The sequence below is a fragment of the Xenopus tropicalis genome, chromosome 1 (genome assembly GCF_000004195.4).
Source record: "Xenopus tropicalis strain Nigerian chromosome 1, UCB_Xtro_10.0, whole genome shotgun sequence".
NCBI classification, from domain to species: Eukaryota; Metazoa; Chordata; class Amphibia; order Anura; family Pipidae; genus Xenopus; species Xenopus tropicalis.
Genome location: NC_030677.2, coordinates 216,009,111 through 216,022,354, shown reverse-complemented (window position 1 = coordinate 216,022,354; position 13,244 = coordinate 216,009,111). Strand labels below are relative to the sequence as shown.

The 13,244-nt window shown below is 54.6% G+C and overlaps 1 protein-coding gene across 2 annotated transcripts in view; it reads right to left on the bottom strand.

Moving 5' to 3' along the window:
- arid3c (AT-rich interaction domain 3C) overlaps positions 1-13,244 on the bottom strand; it is an 83,394-nt gene that overhangs the window by 22,194 nt on the left and 47,956 nt on the right. For both annotated transcript variants that reach the window (XM_031895040.1, XM_031895039.1), the window contains exon 3: positions 10,370-10,442. In XM_031895040.1, the coding sequence (XP_031750900.1) occupies positions 10,370-10,442 (73 nt within the window). The remainder of the gene's footprint in view (positions 1-10,369; positions 10,443-13,244) is intronic.

Sequence of the window (13,244 nt, the reverse complement as noted above, 5' to 3'; positions counted from 1 at the left end):
AGTTCATTGGGTTCCACTGGCTCGTTAACCCCTCGTGTGCACATGAGCAGGAAAGTGAGACTTTGGCCATGTGGCCCCTGGTAGTACCCAATGCTCTGGGAACAGGGTCTTATTGGCTAAATACAGGCCAATCAGATCTCTGCCTGGCCCTGGCCTCCAATATAATCCCATTGCTCTGGGCCCCATTCCCATAACAAGGGTGCCAGGGTCACAGACCAAGCAATATGGCAGAAGGGGCCCTAGTGACCAATCAAGCAATATGGCGCCAGGGGTCCTAGTGACCAATCAAGCAATATGGCGCCAGGGGTCCTAGTGACCAATCAAGCAATATGGCGCCAGGGGCCCTAGTGACCAATCAAGCAATATGGCGGCAGGGGCCCTAGTGACCAATCAAGCAATATGGCGGCAGGGGTCCTAGTGACCAATCAAGCAATATGGCGGGCGAGGGCCTAGTGACCAATCAAGCAATATGGCGCCAGGGGCCCTAGTGACCAATCAAGCAATATGGCGGCAGGGGCCCTAGTGACCAATCAAGCAATATGGCGCCAGGGGCCCTAGTGACCAATCAAGCAATATGGCGGCAGGGGCCCTAGTGACCAATCAAGCAATATGGCGGCAGGGGCCCTAGTGACCAATCAAGCAATATGGCGCCAGGGGTCCTAGTGACCAATCAAGCAATATGGCGCCAGGGGTCCTTGTGACCCATCAATATGGCGGCAGGGGCCCTAGTGACCAATCAAGCAATATGGCGCCAGGGGCCTAGTGACCAATCAAGCAATATGGCGCCAGGGGGGGGGTCCTAGTGACCAATCAAGCAATATGGCGCCAGGGGTCCTTGTGACCCATCAATATGGCGGCAGGGGCCCTAGTGACCAATCAAGCAATATGGCGCCAAGGGCCCTAGTGACCAATCAAGCAATATGGCGGCAGGGGTCCTAGTGACCTAGCAATATGGAGGCAGGGGCCCTAGTGACCAATCAAGCAATATGGCGGAAGGGCCCTAGTGACCCATCAATATGGTGCCAGGAGCCCTAGTGACCAAGCAATATGGCGCCCTAGTGACCAAGCAATATGGAGGCAGGGGCCCTAGTGACCCATCAATATGGTGCCAGGGGCCCTAGTGACCAAGCAATATGGCGGCAGGGGCCCTAGTGACCAATCAATATGGCGCCAGGGGCCCTAGTGACCAAGCAGTATGGTGCCAGGGGCCCTAGTGACCAAGCAATATGGTGCCAGGGGCCCTAGTGACCAAGCAATATAGCGGCAGGGGCCCTAGTGACCAAGCAATATAGCGGCAGGGGCCCTAGTGACCAAGCAATACGGCGGCAGGGGCCCTAGTGACCAATCAATGCGGCGGCAGGGGCCCTAGTGACCAATCAATATGGCGGCAGGGGCCCTAGTGACCAATCAATACGGCGGCAGGGGCCCTAGTAACCAATCAATATGGCGGCAGGGGCCCTAGTAACCAATCAATATGGCGGCAGGGGCCCTAGTGACCAATCAATATGGCGGCAGGGGCCCTAGTGACCAATCAATATGGCGGCAGGGGCCCTAGTGACCAATCAATATGGCAGCAGGGGCCCTAGTGACCAATCAATATGGCGGCTGGAATGCCGTAGGAGGCGCCGGGCAGCACAACTGGCAGTTCCAGAAGGAACAGATACAAAAGGTCGTTCTGCAAGTTCTGCCCGCGACACAATGTAGGGAATGGAATTTGTCTCCGGCCGCCCAATCACATACCCTGGGTCCTGCCCCTACAGCACCCAGCGGGGGGTGGGAAGAGGCCGCAGTGTCCCCCTTTGTGCCGAGGCCCTGATTGGCTGGTTGGGCGCCCCCTTGCCAGGGATGTCAGCGACGTGGCAGGGCCCGTGTGATGTGTGCGCCATCTGTTCCCCATGTATCTCCGGCAGCCTGTTGTTTATACAGGGCCCTTGGGCTCTCAGGAATGTCTCACTCAGGTGCAGCCTGAGCATCCCATAATCCCATGCAGCCTGAGCATCCCATAATCCCATGCAGCCTGAGCATCCCATAATCCCATGCAGCCTGAGCATCCCATAATCCCATGCAGCCTGAGCATCCCATAATCCCATGCAGCCTGAGCATCCCATAATCCCATGCAGCCTGAGCATCCCATAATCCCATGCAGCCTGAGCATCCCATAATCCCATGTAGCCTGAGCATCCCATAATCCCATGCAGCCTGAGCATCCCATAATCCCATGCAGCCTGAGCATCCCATAATCCCATGTAGCCACGGATTCCTGGGGTCTCGGGGGGCTGCTTGTACAACTGCAATAATAATGGGGTCTGTGCAACAGGGAGCCAGTAACAACTGCTCTATTGTGTGAGTCAGTGGCCCCCGGGCCCCCCTACGGGCTCAATAGGGGAGCAGAGAAGCTTCCCAGGGCCCCCATGGCACTAACTGCCTGCGTCCCTAACTGGCACCCCCTCCTGTTTGGGGCATCAGAGCCCACCTGGCAGCCCCTCTCCCCCCTGGATATCAGGCACCCAATGCACCCAAATTCCTTTCTCCAGTCTCACACTTGTGGCACCCCCCCTCCCCACCCCCCCTCACAATGGGGGGGCTTTTTATGGCCTCACATGGAGCTGTTACATTTTATCTTAATCCCGCCCCCCCTCATGCTCCGCCTCCTCCTTGTTTTATGGGGCACAAAGCACGACACACGGACCTGTGGGCACCATCAGCCTCACACAAAGGGGCACGGCCGCCATAGAGACAAGAGGAAGGGGATCCCTGCCCCATAGAGCTAACAATCTAAGTGACCAGTATGAGCTCACACCGATAGCATCATGAGGGTACGGCTCGCACTGCACATATGGGGGCAGCGGCCATATTGGGGGTATAAGGCTATTATGTGCCCAGGGCTCCTTTCCCCGGGTTTGCCCAGCAGGTACCCAGCCCAGATTTATTCTCTGTTGTGCCAGTCCCTTGTGCCAGGCCAGGAGCCCTAACTGGCAGGTACCCAGCCCAGATTTATTCTCTGTTGTGCCAGTCCCTTGTGCCAGGCCAGGAGCCCTAACTGGCAGGTACCCAGCCCAGATTTATTCTCTGTTGTGCCAGTCCCTTGTGCCAGGCCAGGAGCCCTAACTGGCAGGTACCCAGCCCAGATTTATTCTCTGTTGTGCCAGTCCCTTGTGCCAGGCCAGGAGCCCTAACTGGCAGGTACCCAGCCCAGATTTATTCTCTGTTGTGCCAGTCCCTTGTGCCAGCCAGGAGCCCTTAACTGGCAGGTACCCAGCCCAGATTTATTCTCTGTTGTGCCAGTCCCTTGTGCCAGGCCAGGAAGCCCTAACTGGCAGGTACCCAGCCAGATTAATCCTCTGTTGTGCCAGTCTTGTGCAGCCGGAGCCCTAACTGGCAGGTACCCCAGCCCAGATTAATCCTCTGTTGTGCCAGTCCCCAGGAAGCCCTAACTGGCAGGTACCCAGCCCAGATTTATTCTCTGTTGTGCCAGTCCCTTGTGCCAGGCCAGGAGCCCTAACTGGCAGGTACCCAGCCCAGATTTATTCTCTGTTGTGCCAGTCCCTTGTGCCAGGCCAGGAGCCCTAACTGGCAGGTACCCAGCCCAGATTTATTCTCTGTTGTGCCAGACCCATGTGCCAAGCCAGGAGCCCTAACTGGCAGGTACCCAGCCCAGATTTATTCTCTGTTGTGCCAGACCCATGTGCCAAGCCAGGAGCCCTAACTGGCAGGTACCCAGCGAGACACAGATGGGCACTGGCACACACTAGGATAGAGTTACACTTACAGATCAGCAACTGCCCCCGTGCCCCCAGTCTGTGCCCAGCGAGGTGCCACTTACCCAGGCTACGGGCTAATGATAACCTACCCTGCCCGCACTCCCGGTACCCTCTCTACTGTAACTCCCAGCACCCATGCACAGTACCGGCCCAGATCCACAGTATCAGCACCAAGACTCAGGCAATGAGGCCCTATATCCTTATCGACTGCACGAGGGGGGCGATGCTGAGATTTATTTGGTGCAGCGGAGGAGAATGAGACTGCTTGCTTTAATTAGTGCCCTTATCTGCCTGTGCGAGAATGGAGATTGAGTTAATTAGCTCTGGAGAGAGAGATAATGAAGTGATCACAAGCGACTCATGAATCCTTCTTCTGCCTCCTCCTCCTCCTCCTCCTCCTCCGAGCATTAACCCTCCCGCCCCGGGAAGGTGCAGCTACTTCTCATTGCCTGGCACCCAGCAGCCACATGTGGGGAGAGAGTAATCGTGTCAATTCTGAGCAACAGAGCTAGCACTCTAATATCTACTGTACTGTATCAACACGGTACCCTGTCCTTCCTTCATCACTCTGCCCTGCTATTACCCCCCCCCCCCACCCACTATGTGCCAGATCAACACACCCTTCTGTCAGGGGGGTAGGTACAGGGAACAGCCTCCCAGCAGGGCCGGTGAGACTAATACAGTAAAGGAATAGGGGGGGGGGGCTGAAAGGGAACATAAGGAAGTGCTACTTTACAGAAAGGGGGGTAGGTACAGGGAACAGCCTCCCAGCAGGGCCGGTGGGACTAATACAGTAAATGAATGGGGGGGGGGGTGCTGAAGGGAACATAAGGAAGTGCTACTTTACAGAAAGGGGGGTAGGTACAGGGAACAGCCTCCCAGCAGGGCCGGTGGGACTAATACAGTAAATGAATGGGGGGGGGGGGTGCTGAAAGGGAACATAAGGAAGTGCTACTTTACAGAAAGGGGGGTAGGTACAGGGAACTGCCTCCCAGCAGGGCCGGTGGGACTAATACAGTAAAGGAATAGGGGGGGGGGGCTGAAAGGGAACATAAGGAAGTGCTACTTTACAGAAAGGGGGGTAGGTACAGGGAACAGCCTCCCAGCAGGGCCGGTGGGACTAATACAGTAAAGGAATAGGGGGGGGGCTGAAAGGGAACATAAGGAAGTGGTACTTTACAGAAAGGGGGGTAGGTACAGGGAACAGCCTCCCAGCAGGGCCGGTGGGACTAATACAGTAAAGGAATAGGGGGGGGGGCTGAAAGGGAACATAAGGAAGTGGTACTTTACAGAAAGGGGGGTAGGTACAGGGAACAGCCTCCCAGCAGGGCCGGTGGGACTAATACAGTAAAGGAATAGGGGGGGGGGCTGAAAGGGAACATAAGGAAGTGCTACTTTACAGAAAGGGGGGTAGGTAAAGGGAACTGCCTCCCAGCAGGGCCGGTGGGACTAATACAGTAAAGGAATAGGGGGGGGGGGGGGCTGAAAGGGAACATAAGGAAGTGCTACTTTACAGAAAGGGGGGTAGGTACAGGGAACAGCCTCCCAGCAGGGCCGGTGGGACTAATACAGTAAAGGAATAGGGGGGGGGGGGGCTGAAAGGGAACATAAGGAAGTGCTACTTTACAGAAAGGGGGGTAGGTACAGGGAACAGCCTCCCAGCAGGGCCCGTGGGACTAATACAGTAAAGGAATAGGGGGGGGGCTGAAAGGGAACATAAGGAAGTGCTACTTTACAGAAAGGGGGGTAGGTACAGGGAACAGCCTCCCAGCAGGGCCGGTGGGACTAATACAGTAAAGGAATAGGGGGGGGGGCTGAAAGGGAACATAAGGAAGTGCTACTTTACAGAAAGGGGGGTAGGTACAGGGAACAGCCTCCCAGCAGGGCCGGTGGGACTAATACAGTAAAGGAATAAGGGGGGGGGGGGGGCTGAAAGGGAACATAAGGAAGTGGTACTTTACAGAAAGGGGGGTAGGTACAGGGAACAGCCTCCCAGCAGGGCCGGTGGGACTAATACAGTAAAGGAAAGGGGGGGGGGGCTGAAAGGGAACATAAGGAAGTGGTACTTTACAGAAAGGGGGGTAGGTACAGGGAACAGCCTCCCAGCAGGGCCGGTGGGACTAATACAGTAAAGGAATAGGGGGGGGGGGCTGAAAGGGAACATAAGGAAGTGGTACTTTACAGAAAGGGGGGTAGGTACAGGGAACAGCCTCCCAGCAGGGGCCGGTGGGACTAATACAGTAAAGGAATGGGGGGGGGGGGCTGAAAGGGAACATAAGGAAGTGCTACTTTACAGAAAGGGGGGTAGGTACAGGGAACAGCCTCCCAGCAGGGCCGGTGGGACTAATACAGTAAAGGAATAGGGGGGGGGGGGGCTGAAAGGGAACATAAGGAAGTGGTACTTTACAGAAAGGGGGGTAGGTACAGGGAACAGCCTCCCAGCAGGGCCGGTGGGACTAATACAGTAAAGGAATAGGGGGGGGGGGGGGCTGAAAGGGAACATAAGGAAGTGCTACTTTACAGAAAGGGGGGGTAGGTACAGGGAACAGCCTCCCAGCAGGGCCGGTGGGACTAATACAGTAAAGGAAAGGGGGGGGGCTGAAAGGGAACATAAGGAAGTGCTACTTTACAGAAAGGGGGGTAGGTACAGGGAACTGCCTCCCAGCAGGGCCGGTGGGGCACAAGTGGTGCCAATGGAGGAGCGGTGGGGACGGCAGTGACATGGAGGGCAGACCCCCGGTGCAGTTATATAAGTATCTGGCTCTGGTACCAGGGATCGGCGGGGGGCACAGGTGCCGACGCAGAGGAGGGAAACAAATAACACAAAAGATTGGAAATCAATTGCCCATTGATTTCCTTGCAGATGTGATGCGTCTGTGACAGGGAAATGATTCCTCCTGCCAATCTGATTCCTCTCAGCCCTGGCACCGCCCACACATGTACCCTGGGCTCTGGCACCGCCCACACATGTACCCTGGGCTCTGGCACCGCCCACACATGTACCCTGGGCTCTGGCACCGCCCACACATGTACCCTGGGCTCTGGCACCGCCCACACATGTACCCTGGGCTCTGGCACCGCCCACACATGTACCCTGGGCTCTGGCACCGCCCACACATGTACCCTGGGCACTGGCACCGCCCACACATGTACCCTGGGCACTGGCACCCACATGGCATCATCCTCCTGTCAGCACAGCCCAATTATGTGCCCACCCCCAGCCGGGTCTCTCTGGGATGGAGGGAAGGCCAAGTGCCTGGGTACAATATACTGTGTGATGCCAGTCCCGAGTCACAATATCTGGTCTGTATTATAGTCCTGTCACTTCTACCCCCAGTGATGTCATCAGTACACGCGCTGCTCAGTGTTACCCCTATTCTACCATATGAGGGTATTTTAGGCCTGCATGACTTCTAATATCCTTATCATTTACAGTAGGGGGTACATTATCCCTTATAATACATGAGTGATACTCAGAGTTCCCTGTATAACTCAGCCTGCAGCCTTGTGCCTTTATATGGGGGGCACAGAACCCCTCAGTGACTGCTAATATCCTTATCATTTACAGTAGGGGGTACATTATCCCTTATAATACATGAGTGATACTCAGAGTTCCCTGTATAACTCAGCCTGCAGCCTTGTGCCTTTATATGGGCACAGAACCCCTCAGTGACTGCTAATATCCTTATCATTTACAGTAGGGGGTACATTATCCCTTATAATACATGAGTGATACTCAGAGTTCCCTGTATAACTCAGCCTGCAGCCTTGTGCCTTTATATGGGGGGCACAGAACCCCTCAGTGACTGCTAATATCCTTATCAGTTAGAGTAGGGGGTACATTATCCCTTATAATACATGAGTGATACTCAGAGTTCCCTGTATAACTCAGCCTGCAGCCTTGTGCCTTTATATGGGGGGCACAGAACCCCTCAGTGACTGCTAATATCCTTATCATTTACAGTAGGGGGTACATTATCCCTTATAATACATGAGTGATACTCAGAGTTCCCTGTATAACTCAGCCTGCAGCCTTGTGCCTTTATATGGGGGGCACAGAACCCCTCAGTGACTGCTAATATCCTTATCATTTACAGTAGGGGGTACATTATCCCTTATAATACATGAGTGATACTCAGAGTTCCCTGTATAACTCAGCCTGCAGCCTTGTGCCTTTATATGGGGGGCACAGAACCCCTCAGTGACTGCTAATATCCTTATCATTTACAGTAGGGGGTACATTATCCTTATAATACATGAGTGATACTCAGAGTTCCCTGTATAACTCAGCCTGCAGCCTTGTGCCTTTATATGGGGGGCACAGAACCCCTCAGTGACTGCTAATATCCTTATCATTTACAGTAGGGGTACATTATCCCTTATAATACATGAGTGATACTCAGAGTTCCCTGTATAACTCAGCCTGCAGCCTTGTGCCTTTATATGGGGGGCACAGAACCCCTCAGTGACTGCTAATATCCTTATCATTTACAGTAGGGGGTACATTATCCCTTATAATACATGAGTGATACTCAGAGTTCCCTGTATAACTCAGCCTGCAGCCTTGTGCCTTTATATGGGGGGCACAGAACCCCTCAGTGACTGCTAATATCCTTATCATTTACAGTAGGGGGTACATTATCCCTTATAATACATGAGTGATACTCAGAGTTCCCTGTATAACTCAGCCTGCAGCCTTGTGCCTTTATATGGGGGGCACAGAACCCCTCAGTGACTGCTAATATCCTTATCATACACAGTGGGGGGTACCCTGGCATTTCCTATCTCGCTGCTAATTAGCAGAACATTAACCCCTGGCTGATATCGCTATCGAGCTGTATGTTCATTACTCCGGACATGGCGGTTAATGAATGGGTCAGCGCCTCTCCCGTCTCTCTAATTGTTCCAGGCGGGGGGGGGGGGGGGGGTGAGGAAGCGGCGGCACCGGGGAATCACAGAGGTCACAGGTTAAAGCTTTTATTGATGATTGGACGGCGCTAATTATTCACCGAGAGCTCGTTACAAAAACCTGCAGTTGATTTCTCATCAATAAACTCCGCTCGGAGTATTTCTCATTGCAGCAGCAGCAGATTAAAGGCAAAGCTAATTAGCTGAGTATTGGGCCCCCGTCTGTAGCAATAGGGCCCCCCCTCGCCTGACACAGACAAAGGGGGACTGTGGTGGGAAATAAACAATTAAATGCCAGTTGGACCCAGTGCTACTCCAAATGACATTTTATTTGTAATTTAATCTGCCCCCCCCCCCGATAGTGGCCACACCCCCAAGTGCACCCCTATAAGTAACAGCAGCCAGAAGTGCCCCCATTCTTCCTTTGTGCTTCTATAATGGGGGAGGCCCGTCGGCCCCCAGTCAGGAACCCATGAAACATGGTGGGGCCACTGGGAATCTGTATAAGGGATCACTGCCAAACCTGCCCCCTCCTCTCCCAATGGGGCACATCCACCCCCCCTCTTACTGGCCCCAATGCGACTACAGGGATGTGGGGGGTCCCAGCCACATATGTGAATAGTAGGTAGTGTCCCCCAATATCTGTCTCTGCTTCAGCCTGCCCCCCTCATCTCTGCCCCTCACCCCTTCAGTTACCCTGGCACAGACTGGCACTCACACTGATGGGCACCCCCCTATAGTTCCAGGGGTACCCAGGGCACAAATAAGCACTCACCCCAAATCCCCCCCTAACTGGCCTTCAGGCTGGGCCCCCTTAGCCCATAACAAGGTTACAGATATATAGAAACATTGGGGTAACAGTCACCCCGCTATAGTTCCAGGGGTACCCAGGGCACAAATAAGCACTCACCCCAAATCCCCCCCTAACTGGCCTTCAGGCTGGGCCCCCTTAGCCCATAACAAGGTTACAGATATATAGAAACATTGGGGTAACAGTCACCCCGCTATAGTTCCAGGGGTACCCAGGGCACAAATAAGCACTCACCCCAAATCCCCCCCTAACTGGCCTTCAGGCTGGGCCCCCTTAGCCCATAACAAGGTTACAGATATATAGAAACATTGGGGTAACAGTCACCCCGCTATAGTTCCAGGGGTACCCAGGGCACAAATAAGCACTCACCCCCAATCCCCCTAACTGGCCTTAAGGCTGGGCCCCCTTAGCCCATAACAAGGTTACAGATATATAGAAACATTGGGGTAACAGTCACCCCACTATAGTTCCAGGGGTACCCAGGGCACAAATAAGCACTCACCCCAAATCCCCCCCTAACTGGCCTTCAGGCTGGGCCCCCTTAGCCCATAACAAGGTTACAGATATATAGAAACATTGGGGTAACAGTCACCCCGCTATAGTTCCAGGGGTACCCAGGGCACAAATAAGCACTCACCCCAAATCCCCCCTAACTGGCCTTCAGGCTGGGCCCCCTTAGCCCATAACAAGGTTACAGATATATAGAAACATTGGGGTAACAGTCACCCCGCTATAGTTCCAGGGGTACCCAGGGCACAAATAAGCACTCACCCCAAATCCCCCCCTAACTGGCCTTCAGGCTGGGCCCCCTTAGCCCATAACAAGGTTACAGATATATAGAAATATTGGGGTACCATTCCCAACGTGCCCCAACGTGCCCGGCACCCACCTCTTTTCTGCATGAAGCTGAACAGGTCGTCCAGGAACTCCTTGCGCTTTGGATCCTCATCAAGTTCGTACAACTGCAGAACAAAGCACATAAGGGGTTAAACGGGAATATTGCCCCAGGGCACAATATCTCATTGCAGCATAAGGGAGATGCCTGACTGGCACTGCTCCTGCTCTGCACCCACAGTTAAACCAAGGTGCCAGGGTGGCATGTAGAGTGGCAGGTTGGCATGAAGGGTGGGTAGCAGTGCCACAGGGGCTTGGGTTACACAATGACCCCTAATGACAGACTCCTCGGGGGCATCTGACTGCGGGTATTTGTGGGTCGGGGCATCAAACATGGGCATCATCCCCCCCATGGGAACTAACGGCCCCGAGGGGTAAATGGTGCCCCCATAATTTACTGCTCTCATTTAGGAAATAAAACAGAATATTTACTGCCACTCCCTGCAGCCTTGTTGGCACAGCTGTTAGAATTCCTTCCTGGTGTCTCCCCCCCCCCTCACCCCCCCATCACCGGGGCACATTCCTCTGCCTGATTAACCTCACCATGGCCAGATGATTGGCAGCCGCTGCTAGGGGATGCTGGGAACTGCCGGGCCCTCATGGATACCCCACGCCTCGGGGCAATTACTGTCCCCCCTCCAAGCTCCATTGCACGTGAATTAGGGCCTCAGGGGGACCCCTAAAGCCTTGGGTCCGTCAGTAGCCCCAGGGCCGGCTGGTAGCCACCGCTTCCTGTGCCAATCAGCCATGTGCCCTCCCTACCCCCTGTGCCCTCCGTACCCCCGTGCCCTCCCTACCCCCTGTGCCCTCCCTACCCCCTGTGCCCTCCCTACCCCCTGTGCCCTCCCTACCCCCTATGCCCTCCGTACCCCCTGTGCCCTCCGTACCCCCTGTGCCCTCCCTACCCCCTGTGCCCTCCCTACCCCCTGTGCCCCACACACCCTGTGTGCCCAAACCCTAACCTGGGGTTGTACCCATAAAGTTGTGGTGCCAATTCCATTCCCAGCAATGGGGCGACACCCCTGAAAGTCAAACATTCCATTGGCTGAAATGAGGAATCATCATCAGTTATAACTGGCACTGGCCCATGGGCACTGGCAACACTGGCACCGGCCCACGGACACTTGCGACAGGGCACTGGAAACACTGGCACCAGCCCACGGACACTTGCGACAGGGCACTGGAAACACTGGCACCGGCCCATGGGCACTGGAAACACTGGCACCGGCCCACGGGCACTGGAAACACTGGCACCGGCCCACGGGCACTGGAAACACTGGCACGGGCCCACGGGCACTGGAAACACTGGCACTGGCCCACGGGCACTGGAAACACTGGCACCGGCCCACGGGCACTGGAAACACTGGCACCGGCCCACGGGCAATGGAGTGGTGGGATCCCGTGTTACACGTATGATGGGAAGGAGAGAGCTCGGGGGGATCCCGTGTTACACGTATGATGGGAAGGAGAGAGCTCGGGGGGATCCCATGTTACACGTATGATGGGAAGGAGAGAGTCCAATGGGATCCCATGTTACACGTATGATGGGAAGGAGAGAGCCCAAAGGGATCCCATGTTACACGTATGATGGGAAGGAGAGAGCCCAATGGGATCCCATGTTACACGTATGTTGGGAAGGAGAGAGCCCAATGGGATCCCATGTTACACGTATGATGGGAAGGAGAGAGCTCGGCGGGATCCCATGTTACACGTATGATGGGAAGGAGAGAGTCCAATGGGATCCCATGTTACACGTATGATGGGAAGGAGAGAGTCCAATGGGATCCCATGTTACACGTGTGATGGGAAGGAGAGAGTCCAATGGGATCCCATGTTACACGTATGTTGGGAAGGAGAGAGCTCGGCGGGATCCCATGTTACACGTATGATGGGAAGGAGAGAGTCCAATGGGATCCCATGTTACACGTATGATGGGAAGGAGAGAGTCCAATGGGATCCCATGTTACACGTGTGATGGGAAGGAGAGAGTCCAATGGGATCCCATGTTACACGTATGATGGGAAGGAGAGAGCTCGGCGGGATTCCATGTTACACGTATGATGGGAAGGAGAGAGCCCAATGGGATCCCATGTTACACGTATGATGGGAAGGAGAGAGTCCAATGGGATCCCATGTTACACGTATGATGGGAAGGAGAGAGTCCAATGGGATCCCATGTTACACGTATGATGGGAAGGAGAGAATCCAATGGGATCCCATGTTACACATATGATGGGAAGGAGAGAGCTCGGGGGGATCCCATGTTACACGTATGATGGGAAGGAGAGAGCTCGGCGGGATCCCATGTTACACGTATGATGGGAAGGAGAGAGCCCAGTGGGATCCCATGTTACACGTATGATGGGAAGGAGAGAGCCCAGTGGGATCCCATGTTACACGTATGATGGGAAGGAGAGAGCTCGGGGGGATCCCATGTTACACGTATGATGGGAAGGAGAGAGCTCGGCGGGATCCCATGTTACACGTATGATGGGAAGGAGAGAGTCCAATGGGATCCCATGTTACACGTATGATGGGAAGGAGAGAGCTCGGCGGGATCCCATGTTACACGTATGATGGGAAGGAGAGAGCCCAATGGGATCCCATGTTACACGTATGATGGGAAGGAGAGAGCTCGGCGGGATCCCATGTTACACGTATGATGGGAAGGAGAGAGCCCAATGGGATCCCATGTTACACATATGATGGGAAGGAGAGAGCCCAAAGGGATCCCATGTTACACGTATGATGGGAAGGAGAGAGCTCGGGGGGATCCCATGTTACACGTATGATGGGAAGGAGAGAGCCCAATGGGATCCCATGTTACACGTATGATGGGAAGGAGAGAGCTCGGCGGGATCCCATGTTAC